This window comes from Macrobrachium rosenbergii, chromosome 39 (genome assembly GCF_040412425.1).
Source record: "Macrobrachium rosenbergii isolate ZJJX-2024 chromosome 39, ASM4041242v1, whole genome shotgun sequence".
In the NCBI taxonomy this organism is placed as follows: Eukaryota; Metazoa; Arthropoda; class Malacostraca; order Decapoda; family Palaemonidae; genus Macrobrachium; species Macrobrachium rosenbergii.
Genome location: NC_089779.1, coordinates 10,228,921 through 10,246,726, shown reverse-complemented (window position 1 = coordinate 10,246,726; position 17,806 = coordinate 10,228,921). Strand labels below are relative to the sequence as shown.

General features: G+C 35.4%; 1 protein-coding gene and 1 long non-coding RNA gene across 4 annotated transcripts in view; one reads left to right on the top strand and one right to left on the bottom strand.

The window, feature by feature from the left end:
• Positions 1-17,806, bottom strand: part of LOC136825731 (uncharacterized) — a 583,078-nt gene that overhangs the window by 94,139 nt on the left and 471,133 nt on the right. The gene's annotated exons all lie outside the window — the stretch shown is intronic.
• LOC136825727 (exoskeleton protein RP43-like) lies at positions 1,014-17,804 on the top strand. Of its 2 annotated transcripts, none has more exons than XM_067082533.1 (9): positions 1,014-1,146; positions 2,644-2,758; positions 5,186-5,393; positions 6,706-6,833; positions 7,590-7,661; positions 9,205-9,412; positions 15,175-15,301; positions 16,045-16,116; positions 17,668-17,804. In XM_067082533.1, the coding sequence occupies exons 1-7, from the start codon at positions 1,051-1,053 to the stop codon at positions 15,236-15,238; spliced, it is 891 nt and encodes a 296-aa protein (XP_066938634.1). In that variant the 5' UTR covers positions 1,014-1,050; the 3' UTR covers positions 15,239-15,301; positions 16,045-16,116; positions 17,668-17,804. The 2 variants fall into 2 exon arrangements, with proteins under 2 accessions (XP_066938634.1, XP_066938635.1); XM_067082534.1 differs by lacking the exon at positions 15,175-15,301 and adding an exon at positions 10,357-10,483.

Here is a 17,806-nt window from a genome sequence, read left to right as displayed (position 1 = left end):
GAGTTAAAGGGTAAGCGCATCGGCAACAAAAATTCGGATACTGTCAAAAGACTGACAAGTAAAATCAGTGAAATAAAGCTGCTCTTCAGTATGTCAAAATTTAAGTCCATTCCTGTTGAGCAATTACTTTAATAATGGAAGCAGCTCGATTAAAATGCTGCAAATCAACTTACTTTTAAAGTTTTCAAAAGTTTATCCTAGCCTATACAGAAGGACCCATTTTTGACACCCACCATAACTATTTTTCCTAACAGTTTTCGTTCAGGCTACTTCAAGACCACATCGAAAATTCAAAAAATGAATTAAATGGTGATGAGCATAACATACGAGAATACAGACGCCATACCTAATCAACAAGCATGGCTTCTTGTATAATCCCTAATAGAAGGAAAAAATTAAATTTATGTGGATTCCATGCAAAAATTAACCACGACGAAAGAAGCAGTGAGCCACAAAACAGCAACAAACGAACTTTTATTCATGTGAAAATAAATTATGTGAAAATAAAGGGGCAAATATATCTTCAAAACTTTAAAATGAAAACCTTGGCAATTTTATCAGAAACTTGTTTCTAACGTTCTCATATTCGGAAATGGAAAAATTAGACTAAAATACGTATGGTGGAAAAGTTTAAAGGCATTAATTAAAACTAATATAAAAAAAAAATCTGTGCAGCGCTTAATATATTCAAGTCGTTATAACCTGCTATCAAATAGCTTATCTACATTCGAAGCGTCCCATTACTCGAAGCATATGTTGAGCGATAAAGCCTCCTTTATAATGGCCCTCTTCAAGAGCAGAGGTTCAAACACTGACATACATTTCGTGGCGTCATTAAAACACCCCATTCAAATTATCACATAATGAAAGGGGCTTATGTAAGGAAATGCAAAGTCAAGCCAACACAAGTGCAGGTCACACCTGCCTGTTTATGACCGGCAGACGTGGAATTCCTCTTCAAGGGTATTGAGTCCCTCTATAAAAGAAACGGATATCATTACAGTCCACGAAGTGTTCCTGTCCAGAACTCTCTAGGCAGAACTCATCATCATGGCTCGGGTGAAGGTGCTGCTTTCCTTAGCCGTCACGCTGCTTCTGCTGCTGGTAGGCACTGAGTGTGCTCCGAAGACGACAGAGGCACCGCCGGTGAGTATTGGGGGAGTTCCTCACAGTCTTTTTCTGTCGCCCGAACGGAGAGTGTACAATCACATAGCAGACACAGAACTAAGTATTTCCCTGTTGTCGAGCATGCTGTTATCACTATCATTAACCTATCATTTCAGTAACTATGTATATTATTACTAATTTTCTTTTCTGCTCGATGAGGTGTTAAGAAACGCTTCCCTCGCCCCTTTTTTTTCCGAAGAGGTTATTTTTTTTAGTTTTTTTTTTTATTTCGTCAGAAAGTCATTTGTGGATTTTGACCAAAACTGACCAAAATTTAGAGGCTTCGTGAATGACAACGAAAGATTGGATTTCGCGAGAGATTAACGATCACCTTCCACACAAGAAATTTAGCTCTGTTCTCTAATACGTCCTTTCCTGTCATCTAGTCGCAACAGGGAGAAGATATGTGAACAAATAAACGCAACGGCGGAAAATGGCTCGTGAAATTTCCAATCTTTCAATATCAGTAAACAATGAGTGACTCGCTAGAGCTCACATGTGCCATTTTGAAAGAAAGTCAGGAAGCAGTTTTCTGCTTTGGTCTTATAATAAATCCATTTTTGAAGGATAAACATTACTCTTTAATGGTGCCAGTTGACTTATTATATATATATATATATATATATATATATATATATATATATATATATATATATATATATATATATAATGTATGTATAAATGTGCAGCATGACCATGATAGCAATATATATTTATTTGTGCAAGTGACGATGCCTGTGTTTGTAAACTTACTACGCATACACTTTACACACCTGTCAATGTCTAATGAAGGTTAATTTAATCTTTAGCGGTTAGTTTGGTAATGTGATTCTTAATCCGTATTCGTCAAAATGTGTATAAGGCTCTGACATGTATTAAGTTGAATATTAAATAAGTTATTATTGGTATAAACTCGTATTCATCTTTAAAAATTCGAGACTGAAGCTTTGTTCAGCTTATGTGCTTCAGATTTATGTCTAATTCGAGACTGAAGCTTTGTTTAGCTTATGTGCTTCAGATTTATGCCTAATTCGAGACTGAAGCTTTGTTTAGCTTATGTGCTTCAGATTTATGTCTAATTCGAGACTGGAGCTTTGTTTAGCGTATGCGCTTCAGATTTATGTCTATGACTTAACTGTTCACAAAATGTCATCCCCTTAATTTCTGTGGAAGCTTCATCCCCTAATTTCTGTGGAAGCTTTTCGCATGACATGCCTTAAAGCACTAAACTATTTCCGGGAACTGTCAGCGAGCAACAATCTAGCTCTTGGCAAAACGAAGTTTATTCTTCAGATGCTGGCAGGCTATGTATCTGAAAATCCGGAGACCTCATTCAATGACTGTTTAGTTTTCTTTTTTGTTTTGTTGTACCTAAGCATCTGCAGTTACGTTACACAACACAGGGAAAACAATCATACAAGAATATCAGTGTTTATATAACGACCTTCTTTAAAAGTGTTTCATTTAATATGATAGGAAAAACAGCCAAAGCCATCGGACCACAAGGAATCCACTTTCCCTCCAAAGACAACGAAGAAATGGCACGAAAAACCTCAACAACGACAGGCGATGAACTGCAGCGTCAACGCAGGTAACTGATGTTGTACTTTCTTCATCCAGTGAACTTCATTTATGCCTGTTTTCTTCCATTTAACCTTAATATCGACACTTCACTGTCATTATGTACAACTGAATTACAAAGTCACTTATGCCAGAAGCTTTCGCCTTCCTTTACTTATTAACAATTGTTCCCTTTGTCTCAATAGCAGCAACTGTTTTCCTTCATCTCTCAAAAATATTAATGAAGTCCTCATTTTGTTACATTTCTATCCGCATACTCATATTTTCTTACTCATAAAAATATATCACACGAGGTTATAATCCTCCATTTGGCCAACAACACACCTTAGAGCCAGAGAATAATTCAATATGAAACTAAGGAACGCGGGTTCTTCTAAAGGTGTTGAATAAAAGCAGATGACAGAAAAATTACCATAAAACACAATAAATAAGCAGAAACGAAGCCACAAATCGTACTTTGCAATGCAAAACTATCACTTAGCACTTGCGATCTACAAAATTCGGCTAGGGGGCCGAAGCGCCACCACTTTTGACTTTGACAAGAGGGAGGGATATACTTTTGCACCTTGTAATGTTGACCTCCGATGCATACATCTAGTGGGAGGTCTTGCCCCTTGAATGTGATCTTTGCAACATTTTTCAGATATTTCTTGTTACTCTTGTCTCCAAGAGTGAAACATGTAACATTTGCAGTAGAACTTCATGGGGTTGTTTAGAAGTTCTTTGAAGTCCATTGAGCAGTCACTCCAGCTGACATTGTTAACGGGGCACTGCTCCGAAGGTATCACCACTTTTCCAGTACAACTGTTTAGGTGAGGATATGGATTGGTAGGGAAGGCATTACCTTGCATATCTTCGAGTTGGACATTGCTCGAGCCTGAGCCTCAGTGTCCACCATTACAAGACATGAGTGATCACATCTTGTTAGGAATTTGACCGTGCCTACCTGTTTCTGCAGGCACTTTCTGAAAGTGGAGTGTGTTGTTCGCGTAAGGAGTGGTTGGAGGGATAATGATGTACTTATCCCACTTCTGGGGCCCAAAGAGAGTTGACATAAGGGCAGGGTGAGTGCTGGAGGACATTTTTAGGTGGTTATGAGAAGATGGAGTTGGAGCCTTAAGGCAGTTTTTTGGAGGAAGACATCCTGAAGTGTTCCGTTGTTTTATGGTGGCATGCTATGGTTCATATGGCTGAAAGTGACCATCAGAGATGAACTGGTGGAAAGAGGGCATGGGACATCATTTGCCGAGACGACTGGTGACAAGGCACCCAAGGATAAGGATGAGGAGGTTTCTGGGGGAGTAGTCTGACCTCAGGTTGCAGAGCTAGCCAAGTCAGAAAATCCCAAAAAATCAGGGGACTGATTGTGAGAGGGGTCAGTCCCCAACCCCTTTGAGTTAATTAAATTTCCATTATTGGCCATATGGGCCTAGGTGTGTGCTGGGGAAGTATATCGTCCACTCCTTGAGAGCCCCGCAAGAAGGAGTAAGGGCAAAAAGAAAAAAATACAGGGTCGCTGTCCCCTATGGCGTCCAGAGGCCGTTCATGACCAACCCAAAGTTGGTCTTCTACCCTCTCAGCACGGACACTCACACCTAAGGGATGGGGGGGGGGGGCAGAGGAAGAGGACTGGTATAACAGTGGGAAAGAAGTGATAAATTGATAAATTAAGAAATAAAACCAAGCCAAAATTAGTTGAGCATAGGACCACAGCCCAAGGACGTAGGACGGTCCAGATGGATACCAAAAGGTTGCCCCCACAACATCGGGCAATGGTCCCTAGCCCCGAAGCCCCTCCACAATGACAAAGTTACTTGGTATGGGAGGGGACGATAATCATGAGTTCATGAGGGCCTTTTTCCTAATCTTACTGAATTTTGAAAGTTACACATCTTTATGAATTAAAATCTCATTCATGTCTTATACTGAACTTTGAAACCTCTTTTACACATGTAATTCATTTCAGCCTAACTTTTCACAAACACTTTTTGGGAATTGATAAGTCCCAAGACAATGATTCGTCTCTTTTCCTTTCGACATAAGGCTGGAACTCCCTTACCTTTCTCCTTTAATCCAGTTTTATAAAGTTTTCGCGAGTTAATATACAGATATAACTCAAGACATTTTCATTATAACTCGCTGTTTGCCAGCAATATTCATTTAGAAATGGGTTGAACCTACAATAATGAAATAGGAAAGCAATACCCTAGACAAAAAGTTTGTAAATTTCAAAATTTTGCTTTAATTTGTAAAAATAACACTTTATTATACAACCCTTAATATACTGAACATAAATCTGAAAATGAGGGTTCTGCTCAAAGAATTTTCGTTACATGAAAACAATGAAAATGGTAACTGATATACAGACATTTTAAAAGCATTCTTAATACTCTTCTAACCAATAACTGTCAACATCAAACAAAACCTCTTCAATCAGGTCAAGTAGCTGCGTCCTCGGGTGAAATCGGGATAGGATCTATTGGAGGAAGCTACAACAATAACGAGTATTGTGTCTGGGAGATCGAGGTTCCCGAGGGACTGGTAATTCAATTCACGTGGGAGTACTTCGATCTAGAGGGTCCAAGTCCTGGATGCCCTTATGACTACGTTGATATTTCCGAGTATGAATCTGGGGAGAGCTTGACGTAAGTATATGTGCTTTATTATTATTATTATTATTATTATTATTATTATTATTATTATTATTATTATTATTAAGAGATGCTGCAACCCAGGATGAAAAGGGCGAATGTTACATGCCAAATGTCCCTGAGCCACAAAATAAATACATAAATGAAAAATCAATTATAAAAGAGAATTAAAAAACCAAAACAAATAGGATAGACCCAGTAAAATGTAGGATAAACCCAGTAAAATGTAAGTGACTCAAGAAACATTGCTCACATATTCAAATAATGAAACGATACTAATGTAACTGTTCTATGACATTAAAGTACTGTACTGAAACTGAAGAAAATTTCTACCTAACAGCCTCAGCAAACTGCAGTTCCGGCAATCAGAACGTACACAATACTGATACTGACAAAATAAACTGTTAAATCAAGATAATGCCCATCTGAACTGCATAAAAGCAAAAAGCGAATAAGCATATCCAAATTACGGACAAATTATGTAATCTTTAGCAATTTTATGGAAGTATTAATGAAAGAATTCAAAGAGGCGGAAAGGAAAGCAGACGTGATATAAAAAGGTAGAAAAACAGTCAAGAATGTAGTTTGGTATGTTTGATATTTACAGATAATATGTTACTCATTCGGGACAGTGAAGAGAGATTGCAGAGACTAGTGAGGAAGTTTCAGAATGGTTGCAAGGGGAACAAGTTGACAATAAAAGTGAACTAGAGTAAAGGTACGAGATTAAATGGAAACTAGGACGAAGGCACAATGAATGTTAAATATAGGTACTGTTGGTACTCTTGCTCCGCTATAGGAACTGTGCTTCTTTTTCTACCATTTTTTCATCATAACCACTTTGTTACTTTAGGTCTATATGTTCGAAAGAGACTGTAAATTTAAAACAGAACATTTTTTGCTAAGAGCTGTTGATTGTGAATTTTTACAACAAAAAGAAGTTGTTGATAATGATCAAAATTAAACTACTGAGGTAGAAGGCCCTCCTATTAATTTCAGCAAATGTCCTTATTAATAAGCAAATAACCTAAATACCCAACCTGTAATCACCATGGATGATTACCAAACTTCTCCATGATTATATTGGAGGTCCTCATTCTTAGCACTTTTCTTACTTTATCTTTATTAAACTACTGTTCCAGAAATTCACTTTTCAGCAGATTAACCGTAGTCACCAAGAAAAACCTGACTAGATAGCACAATATCTTTACTGGGTTCAATAGAGCTTATGCACGAAGAAAATGGGAACAATCACTATTTAAAAGAAAATCAGAAGAACAATCTACAATATAAATGTCTCTTCCAGTGGAAGGATTTGTGGCAGCAGTGTTCCAGAGTCTCTGAGAAGCCAGAGTAACGCTGTCAGGGTGACTTTCAGCAGCGATTCTTCTGTGAAGTTACAAGGATTCAAGCTCCAATTTGAAGGAATGTCAGGTAAACCTATTTTCAAGCTTTCAGTTTAAAAGTAAACATGAATGTTTTATAGGTTAAACTGAAAATGGATATTATTAATATTAAATGCAATAATACTGGCAGCCACATGACACCAAGATACCAATATTAATTCACACAACTACACCAGCACCTCTGCTACGGGCAACCCAGTTACAGTGAATTTAACCCTATGACTGGGGAAACTTTTCATTGTGTGTTAAGCTGATTATCTCAGAGAACAGTAAAAGAAAAAACCATGATTTACTTCCGATATGAACGAACAAATTAATACAAAAATAAAAATAAGGACTAACATCCTTAGTAGAGGGCCCACTAAGTTTACAATAGTGTTTTCTACCCAAAGTGTATTTTGTTGCAAAAGTCTGTTTCTTATATTGGTCACATGCCTATCAATATAGACCTATACAAGATGAATGCTAAAAGCTATTTTGATTAAATACAATGGGCTAAAAAGTGTAAATAAATAATTAATATCGATCTAGATACTTCACTATTTGTTGGAAAGTTGGGTTTCATCTAACTGAGTCAAGAAAGCATATTCATATCAGGAGATAACTTTGTGAGCACGAGTTTATCTACATGAATGACTGGTCATGATCTTATTTTTTGCAGTTACATTTGACCGAGAAAAATTCTAGCTAAACTACTTCAAAAATATGTAAAGAAAAAGGCACACAGGAAGAAAATAACATTTAAGTACATGAATCACTCTACTGACAGCAACAATCGTTTCAGATCAATATGAAACAACCGTACCACCAGAGACGTCAACTCAACTTCCACAGACGAACTGCAGTGTCGATACAGGTAACTGCGGAATGAAGGTAGTTCAGATCACTGCCACTGTAATCAGAATTTATGATTTTTTCTTCTATTCTCAACATCTGCACGTCAATATTTTCTATATATCCGTCTTGAAAAATCACTTGTAATTAAAGATTTTGTTTTCCATTGCATACTAATATTGCCAATGCTGTGTGATTTCCATACTAGTTATTCTATATTGATTTTTTGCTCTTTTTTTTTATATAAAATTGGATCATCAAATTAAATATCTCTTCCCTTAGACCATCTTTCAAAAAATAACTGCAATTTTACTCATTGCGCATTGTCACCCTCATACTTATATTTTCTTACTCATGAAAATATCTCAAACGACGCCAGAACCTGCATTGGAATCAGAAATAAAGCTTAAATGTGAATACAGGCAACTTTCGATGAATGGCAGTGAATAATACAATTCGACATGATAGAAAAATTCCTAAATCCCGCTATAAAAATAGCAAAAAATAAAGACAATAACATACAGGCAAACAGTTAACCTGCAGGAATAACAATACAGCCATAAACTGGTGCCTTGAATTACATAACTATCACTTAGTAATGCTCCTCCTGAATAACTGCCATTGTAGTCATGTACTATTTTGCATTGGAACATCGAAATTCCTAATGTTGATGTAATTACACTAACCACTTTAAGCAGTAACACCACTTACTGAGTTCTGGTTAGTTCATTTGATTCAATGTTATTTCTCATCTTGATAAAACGAAATATTTTGTTGTTTCAACAATTCTGGAAACTTTACCAAATTGAACCTTGAAAATATAGACACGTTTCATTCCCTTAAATGATTTTGGTGGCTAATAACTAACTCCATGCAGAAACTTTGAAAAACTGCCAAAAAAATCTTGCACTGTTTTGAAAGTACCCATCAAGTACTCTTCATACTCAATAGAGTTTCTTAGGAGAGATTTTTCCCGAAGGCTACGGAGATTCGAAATATTAATACCTATATAGGTTGATAATTCTGTAGCTGATCCTGATTAGCATTTAAAGACTGGACTTCCACCACCTGGAATGAGAGTGATACTTCTCTGTTAAGGTCAGACTCATTTCAAAATCATTTTCCACTAAAACCATTATGAAACTAATAAGTCTTCAGATAACGACTTTGGTCTCTCTTCATCTAGAGACCGAAACTCCATTAGTTTTCACCTGTGATCCCAATTCTTACAAGTTTCCTCTTTTTAATACAAGATATCATTCAAGAAGTTGTCACAAAGAACACTTGGGTGCTTTCTTGTAATGCTTAAATAAACGAAGGAAACATGTAGAAGGTACAAAGATGAAAAGGAATTAAAATACCTGACAAAATTTGGATTTTCAAAATACTGCTCTTATGCAATACCCATGCTTGAAAACATCGTGTTTGAAATGCACTCCGGACAGAAAATTCTGGTCAACTTAATACAAAGGAAAGGGGAAATGTTCAAACAGACACAATTAAGAGTATATCATAACGCACATCTATCCAAGAACTGTTGCCACCATACCAATCTCTTCCATCAGGTCGAATTGTGGCGTCTTCAGGTGAAATGGGGATAGGATCAATTGGAGGAAGCTACAACAATAACGAGTATTGTGTCTGGGAGATCGAGGTTCCCGAGGGACTGGTAATTCAATTCACGTGGGAGTACTTCGATCTAGAGGGTCCAAGTCCTGGATGCCCTTATGATTACGTTGATATTTCTGAGTATGAATCTGGGGAGAACTTGACGTAAGTATATGTACTTTATTATTATTATTATTATTATTATTATTATTATTATTATTATTATTATTATTATTATTATTATAAGAGATACTGCAACACAGGAAGGAAAAGCCCAATGCTACATGCCCAGTGTCCCTGAGCAAAAAAAAAAAAGAAAAAAAAAATTAAAAATCAACTAAAAAAAAATAGGATAAACCCAGTAAAATATAAATGACGCATGAAAGACTGCTCACTTATTCAAACAAGGAAAAGATATTTATGTAAGTATTCTATGATATTAAAGCTCTATACTGAAACCAATAATAAAAACGTACACACTACTCATAGTGACAGAAAAACTTTAGAACTAAAGATAATGCCCATCTGCACTGCATAAAAGCAAAGGGCGAATAAGTGCATATCCAAACTATGGACAAATTATGTAATCTTTAGCAATTTTATGGAAGGATTAATGAAACAATTTTTGTTCCTTTAGTTTTAAATGATCGATTACGTCTGACCTGTTCGAAAAGAGACTGTAAATTTCTAACAGAACATTTTTGTTGAGGGCTGTTCACTGAGAATTTTACAACAAAAAGAAGTTGATAATGATCAAAATAAACTACTGAGGTGAAAAGCCACTCCTGACTTTCAGCAAAAATGCCCCTCATCAATAAGTAAATAACTTAAGTACACAACTTGTACTCACCATGGATGGTTACCAAATTTCTGCATGTTTATATTGGAGGTCCTCATTCTTAGCACTTTTCTTATTCTATCTATATTGAACTACTTTTCCAGAAATTCACTTTTCAGCAAATGGATCATAGTCAACAAGAAAAATCTTACTAGATATCACTATGTTTTCTGGGTTCAATACAACTTATGAACGAAGAATATGGGAACAATACCTACAGAATTTAAAAGAAAATCAGAAGAACAATCTACAATATTAATGTCTCTTCCAGTGGAAGGATTTGTATAGCAGTATTCCAGAGTCTCTGAGAAGCAACAATAACATTGTTAGAGTGACTTTCAGCAGCGATTCTTCTGTGACTTTACAAGGATTCAAGCTTCAATTTGAAGGAATGTCAGGTAAATCTATTTTCACGTTTTCAATTGAAAAGTAAGCATTAAAGTTTTATAGATTAAACTAGAAATGCATATTATTAAAATTATACGAAACTAGCTGACCAAACCAATGTTGCCCGGGAAAACTCTGAATGCCGTCTACGGGTAGGTGGAAGCAAGAGGGAAGAGGGAAGGGGGAGGGGGGTGGGTTGGAAGAGGGACGAGCTCAGTTGTATCTGTGTGTGTATGCAACAATAGGCATATCTTTTGTTGATTTCGTGAAATGCACTGCACACCAAGTTGGAGAGATATGCAAGGACCTGACTTCAGCAAGATGCACAAATTCGTAATGTCCTCAGTGTACATGAATGTACTGCTAACTCTCCATTATACGAAACTTCAGAAATTCAAGGAAGATATGGTAGTGTGATCATTAGGTCAAATATTTGAAATTGACATGGTGGAATTATCTTTGCAGTGTGTGATTATATAGCCTGGGAGATTGTATTTTTTTTCTGTTTATGTTTGTGTTGACGGACCAACTGACAATTCTAAATTTTTCATGTGGACATTCACCCTTCGAACAGTCTTGGGTGAACTGACATATAAACCTTATTGTGAATACCCGTCCTTAGGTATGTAGTGAAGTGTTGTTGCTAAATTGCCGATAATTAATATTATTCCAAACCTCATTTAAGCTAACTTTATAATGAAATATGTCACAGTAATGTCACAAAGCAGTCGCTATAATGAACTCAGAAGGTAAAATAGAAGAAAGAACGAATTAATGAGGAAATTATTATTTGAGAGAATAAAAAAAAGGAAATAGTGTCATCATATATCTAGCATGTCGGGTTGAGCTAGCAGCTACTACGCATGTGCGAGTGAGAAAGATGAATACCTTTCAGAAGTTAGTTTTTCTCCTTTTTATTATTACTCGAAACTTCATTTAAACCGCTCACAAAGCAGTTGCTATAACAAATCCCAAAGGTAAAAATGAAGAAGATACGAGTGAAATACATTTGAAAGAATTAAAAAAAGGAAATACTGTCATTATACATACTGCACGTCTGGTTGAGCCAGCAGCTACTTTGACTGGCTTAATACGTAGACAGAAAGGACAATAGCCTGGATAAATGGGAGAACTGTCTGTGTTTTTCTTTCTGTCAATGGGAATATGGGTCTAAAACCTACCCTATTATGTAAGTTGGGTCAAATGATGGTCACATGCCAAATTTTTTCTGGAATGGTCAAGGGGTTCGGATTTCTCTGTACAGAGTACTAACACACAAACATTCACTTTTATATGTAAAAGAATACGATACTGACAGCCAGATGACAAAAGGATACCAATATCATTTTACACAACTATACCAGCCCCTCTGCTATGAAAAGCCCAGTTACAGTGGATATAACCCTATCCTTGGAGAAACTTTTCATTGTATGTTAAGCTGATTATCTCAGATAATAGTAAAAGACAAAACCATGATTGAATTTCGATATGAACGAACAACTTAATACATAACAAATAAAAATAAAAATAAGGACCAACAGCCTTAGTAGAGGGCCCACTAAGTTTACAATAAGAGTGTTTTCTGCCCAAAGGGTATTTTGTTGCAAGTCTGTTTCTTATCTTGATCACATGCCTATCAATATAGACCTATACAAATTGAATGTTAAAAAGCTATTTTGATTAAATACAATGGGCTAAAAGTGTAAAATAAATCATTAATATTGATCTAGATACTTCACTATTTGTTAGAAAGTTGGGTTTCAGCTAATTAAATCAAGAAAGCATAATCATGTTAGTAGATAACTTTGTGAGCACATGTTTATCTACATGAATGACTGGTCATGATCTTATTTTTGCAGTTACATTTGACTGAGATAAATTCTAGCTAAACTACTTCAAAAATATGTAAAAGAAAAGGCACACATGAAGAAAATAACATTTAAGTACATGAATCACTCTACTGACAGCAACAATCATTTCAGATCAATATGAAACAACCCGTACCACAGAGACATCAACTCAACTTCCACAGACGAACTGCAGTGTCGATACAGGTAACTGCGGAATGAAGGTAGTTCAGATTACTGCCACTGTAATCAGAATTTATGATTTTTCTTCTATTCTCAACATCTGCACGTCAATATTTTCATATATAAGTCTTGAAAAATCACTTGTAATTAAAGATTTTGTTTCCCATTGCATGCTAATGTTGCCAATGCTGTGTGATTTCCATACTAGTCTATATTGTTTTTTTTTTGCTCTTTTTTTTATAAAATTGGATCATCAAATTAAATATCTCTTCCCTCAGACCATCTTTCAAAAAAATAACTGCAATTTTTCTTATTGCGCATTGTCACCCTCATCCTTATATTTTCTTACTCATGAAAATATCTCAAACGACGCCAGAACCTGCACTGGAATCAGAAATAAAGCTTAAATGTGAATACAGGCAACTTTCGATGAATGGCAGTGAATAATACAATTCGACATGATAGAAAAATTCCTAAATCCCGCTATAAAAATAGCAAAAGTAAAGACAATAACATACAGGCAAACAGTTAACCTGCAGGAATAACAATACAGCCATAAACTGGTGCCTTGATTACACCAAACTATCACTTAGTAATGCTCCTCCTGAATAACTGCCATTGTAGTCATGTACTGTTTTGCATTGGAACATCAAAATTCCTAATGTTGATGTAATTACTAACCACTTTAAGCAGTAACACCACTTACTGAGTTCTAGTTTAGTTCATTTCATTCAATGTTATTTCTCATCTTGATAAAACGAAATATTTTATTATTTTAATAATTCTGGAAACTTTACCAAATTGAACCTTGGAAAATATAGACACGTTTCATTCCCTTAAATGATTTTGGTGGCTAATAACTAACTCCATGCAGATACTTTGAAAACTGCCAAAAATCTTCTTGCACTGTTTCGAAAAGTACCCATCAAGTACTCTTCATACTCAACAGAGTTTCTTAGGAGGATTTTTCCCAAAGGCTACGAAGATTGGACACATTAATACCTATATAGGTTGATAAATCTGTAGCTGATCCTGATTAGCATTTAAAGACTGGACTTCCACCACCTGGAATGAGAGTGATACTTCTCTGTTAAGGTCAGACTCATTTCAAAATCATTTTCCACTAAAACCATGAAGAAACTACTAAGTCTTCAGATAACGACTTTGGTCTCTCTTCATCTAGAGACCGAAACTCCATTAGTTTATACCTGTGATCCCAATTCTTATAAGTTTCCTCTTTTTGCTACAAGATATCATTTAAGAAGTTGTCACAAAGAACACTTGAGTGCTTTCTTGTAATGCTTAATAAACGAAGGAAACATGTAGAAGGTACAAAGATGAAAAGGAATTAAAATACCTGACAAAATTTGGATTTTCAAAATACTGCTCTTATACAATACCCATGCTTGAAAACATCGTGTTTGAAATGCACTCTGGACAGACAATTCTGGTCAACAAGTTAACAAAAAGGAAAGGGGAAATGTACAAACAGACACAATTAAGAGTATATCATAACGCACATCTATCCAAGAACTATTGCCACCATACCAATCTCTTCCATCAGGTCGAATTGTGGCGTCTTCAGGTGAAATCGGGATAGGATCTATTGGAGGAAGCTACAACAATAACGAGTATTGTGTCTGGGAGATCGGGTTCCCGAGGACTGGTAATTCAATTCACGTGGGAGTACTTCGATCTGAGGGTCAACTAATGGATGCCCTTATGATTATGTTGATATTTCCGAGTATGAATCTGGGAGAACTTGACGTAAGTATGTGTGCTTTATTATTATTATTATTATTATTATTATTATTATTATTATTATTATTATTATTATTATTATAAAGAGATCCTGTAACTCAGGAAGGAAAAGTCGAATCCTACATGCCCAGTGTCCCTGAGCAAAAAAAAAAAAAAAAAAGAATAGAAAAATCAAGTATCAAAGAAAAAAAAAAAAAATAGGATAAACCCAGTAAAATATGAGTGACGCATGAAAGACTGCTCACTTATTCAAACAAGGAAATGACATTAATGTAGGCATTCTATGATATTAAAGTGCTATACTGAAACCAGTACTAAAAACGTACGCACTACTGATAGTGACAGAAAAACTTTGAACTAAAGATAACGCCCATCTGAACTGCATAAAAGCAAAGGGCGAAAACTATGGACAAATTATGTAATCTTTAACAATTTTATGGAAGGATTAATTTGAACAATTAAGTCTGACCTGTTCGAAAGAGACTGTCAATTTCTAACAGAACATTCTTTGTTGAGTGCTGTTCACTGAGAATTTTTACAACAAAATGAAGTTGATAATGTTCAACAGTAAAGCAATGAGGTGAAAGCCACCCTATGACTTTCAGCAAATGCCCTTATCAATAAGTAAATAACTTTAGTACACAACTTGTAATCACCATGGATGATTGCCAAACTTCAGCATGGTTATGTTGGAGGTCCTCATTCTTAGCACTTTTCGTATTCCATCTATATTGAACTACTTTTCCAGAAATTCACTTTTTAGCAAATGGATCATAGTCAACAAGAAAAAATCTTACTTGATCTCACTATCTTTTCTGGGTTCAAAACAACTTATGCAATGAAGAAAATATGAACAATACCTATTTAAAGAAAATCAGAAGAACAATCTACAATATCAATGTCTCTTCCAGTGGAAGGATTTGTGGCAGCAGTGTTCCAGAGTCTCTGAGAAGCCAGAGTAACGCTGTCAGGTGACTTTCAGCAGCGATTCTTCTGTGACGTTACAAGGATTCAAGCTTCAATTTGAAGGAATGTCAGGTAAACCTATTTTCAAAGCTTTCAGTTTAAAAGTAAACATGAATGTTTTATAGGTTAAACTGAAAATGGATATTATTAAAATTAAATGCAATAATACTGGCAGCCAAATGACACCAAGATACCATAATTAATTCACACAACTACACCAGCACCTCTCCTACGGAAAACCGAGTTACAGTGAATTTAACCCTATGACTGGAGAAACTTTTCATTATATGTTAAGCTGATTATCTCGGAGAACAGCAACATGATTGACTTCCGATATGAACGAACAACTTAATACATAAAAAAAAAAATAAGGACTAACATCCTTAGTAGAGGGCCCACTAAGTTTACAATAAAAACCCAAAGTGTATTTTGTTGCAAAAGTCTGTTTCTTATATTGGTCACATGCCTATCAATATAGACCTATACAAGATGAATGCTAAAAGCTATTTTGATTAAATACAATGGGATAAAAAGTGTAAATAAATCACTTAATATCGATCTAGATACTTCACTATTTGTTGGAAAGTTGGGTTTCATCTAACTGAATTAAGAAAGCATATTCATATCAGGAGATAACTTTGTGAGCACGAGTTTATCTACATGAATGACTGGTCATGATCTTATTTTTTGCAGTTACATTTGACCGAGATAAATTCTAGCTAAACTACTTCAAAAATATGTAAAGAAAAAGGCCCACAGAAGAAAATAAGATTTAAGTACATGAATCACTCTACTGACAGCAACAATCATTTCAGATCAATATGAAACAACCGTACCACCAGAGACATCAACTCAACTTCCACAGACGAACTGCAGTGTCGATACAGGTAACTGCGGAATGAAGGTAGTTCAGATCACTGCCACTGTAATCAGAATTTATGATTTTTTCTTCTATTCTCAACTTCTGCACGTCAATATTTTCTTTGTATCCGTCTTGAAAAATCACTTGTAATTAAAGATTTTGTTTCCCACTGCATACTAATATTGTGAATGGTGTGTGATTTCCATACTAGTTAGTCTACATTGGTTTTTTTGTTCTTTTTTTTTTTTATAAAATTGGATCATCAAATTAAATATCTCTTCCCTCAGACCATCTTTGAAAAAATAACTGCAATTTTTCTTATTGCGCATTGTCACCCTCATACTTATATTTTCTTACTCATGAAAATATTTCAAACGACGCCAGAACCTGCATTGGAATCAGAAATAAAGGTTAAATGTGAATACAGGCAACTTTCGATGAATGGCAGTGAATCATACAATTCGAGATGATAAAAAAATTCCTAAATCCCGTTTTAAAAATAGCAAAAAATGAAGAAAATAACATACAGGCAAACACGTTAACCTGCAGGAATAACAAAACAGCCATAAACTGGTGCCTTGAATTACATAACTATCACTTAGTAATGTTCCTCCTGAATAACTGCCATTGTAGTCATGTACTATTTTGCATTGGAACATCGAAATTCCTAATGTTGATGTAATTACACTAACCACTTTAAGCAGTAACACCACTTAGTGAGTTCTAGTTTAGTTCATTTCATTCAATGTTATTTCTCATCTTGATAAAATGAAATATTTTATTATTTTAATAATTCTGGAAACTTTACCAAATTGAACCTTGAAAATATAGACACGTTTCATTCCCTTAAATGATTTTGGTGGCTAATAACTAACTCCATGCAGAAACTTTGAAAAACTGCCAAAAAAATCTTGCACTGTTTCGAAAGTACCCATCAAGTAAACTTCATACTCAACAGAGTTTCCTAGGAGGGATTTTTCCCAAAGGCTACGGAGATTCGAAATATTAATACCTATATAGGTTGATAAATCTGTAGCTGATCCTGATTAGCATTTAAAGACTGGACTTCCACCACCTGGAATGAGAGTGATACTTCTCTGTTATGGTCAGACTCATTTCAAAATCATTTTCCACTAAAACCATTATGAAACTAAAAAGTCTTCAGATAACGACTTTGGTCTCTCTTCATCTAGAGACCGAAACTCCATTAGTTTTCACCTGTGATCCCAATTCTTATAAGTTCCCCTTTTTGATACAAGATATCATTTAAGAAGTCGTCACAAAGAACACTTGGGTGCTTTCTTGTAATGCTTAAATAAACGAAGGAAACATGTAGAAGGTACAAAGATGAAAAGGAATTAAAATATCTGACAAAATTTGGATTTTCAAAATACTGCTCTTATACAATAACCATGTTTGAAAACATCGTGTTTGAAATGCACTCTGGACAGACAATTCTGGTCAACTTAAGTTAACAAAAAGGAAAGGGGAAATGTACAAACAGACACAATTAAGAGTATATCATAATGAACATCTATCCAAGAACTATTGCCACCATACCAATCTCTTTCATCAGGTCGAATAGTGGCGTCTTCAGGTGAAATCGGGATAGGATCTATTGGAGGAAGCTACAACAATAACGAGTATTGTGTCTGGGAGATCAGGTTCCCGAGGGACTGGTAATTCAATTCACGTGGGAGTACTTCGATCTAGAG

Excerpts from the sequence above, each read along its gene's own strand:
- LOC136825727 (XM_067082533.1), top strand. The coding sequence starts at position 1,051 with ATGGCTCGGGTGAAGGTGCTGCTTTCCTTAGCCGTCACGCTGCTTCTG. Across the intron at positions 5,394-6,705 it reads GAATCTGGGGAGAGCTTGAC|TGGAAGGATTTGTGGCAGCA; the intron begins GTAAGTATATGT and ends TGTCTCTTCCAG. Across the intron at positions 7,662-9,204 it reads GAACTGCAGTGTCGATACAG|GTCGAATTGTGGCGTCTTCA; the intron begins GTAACTGCGGAA and ends CTCTTCCATCAG.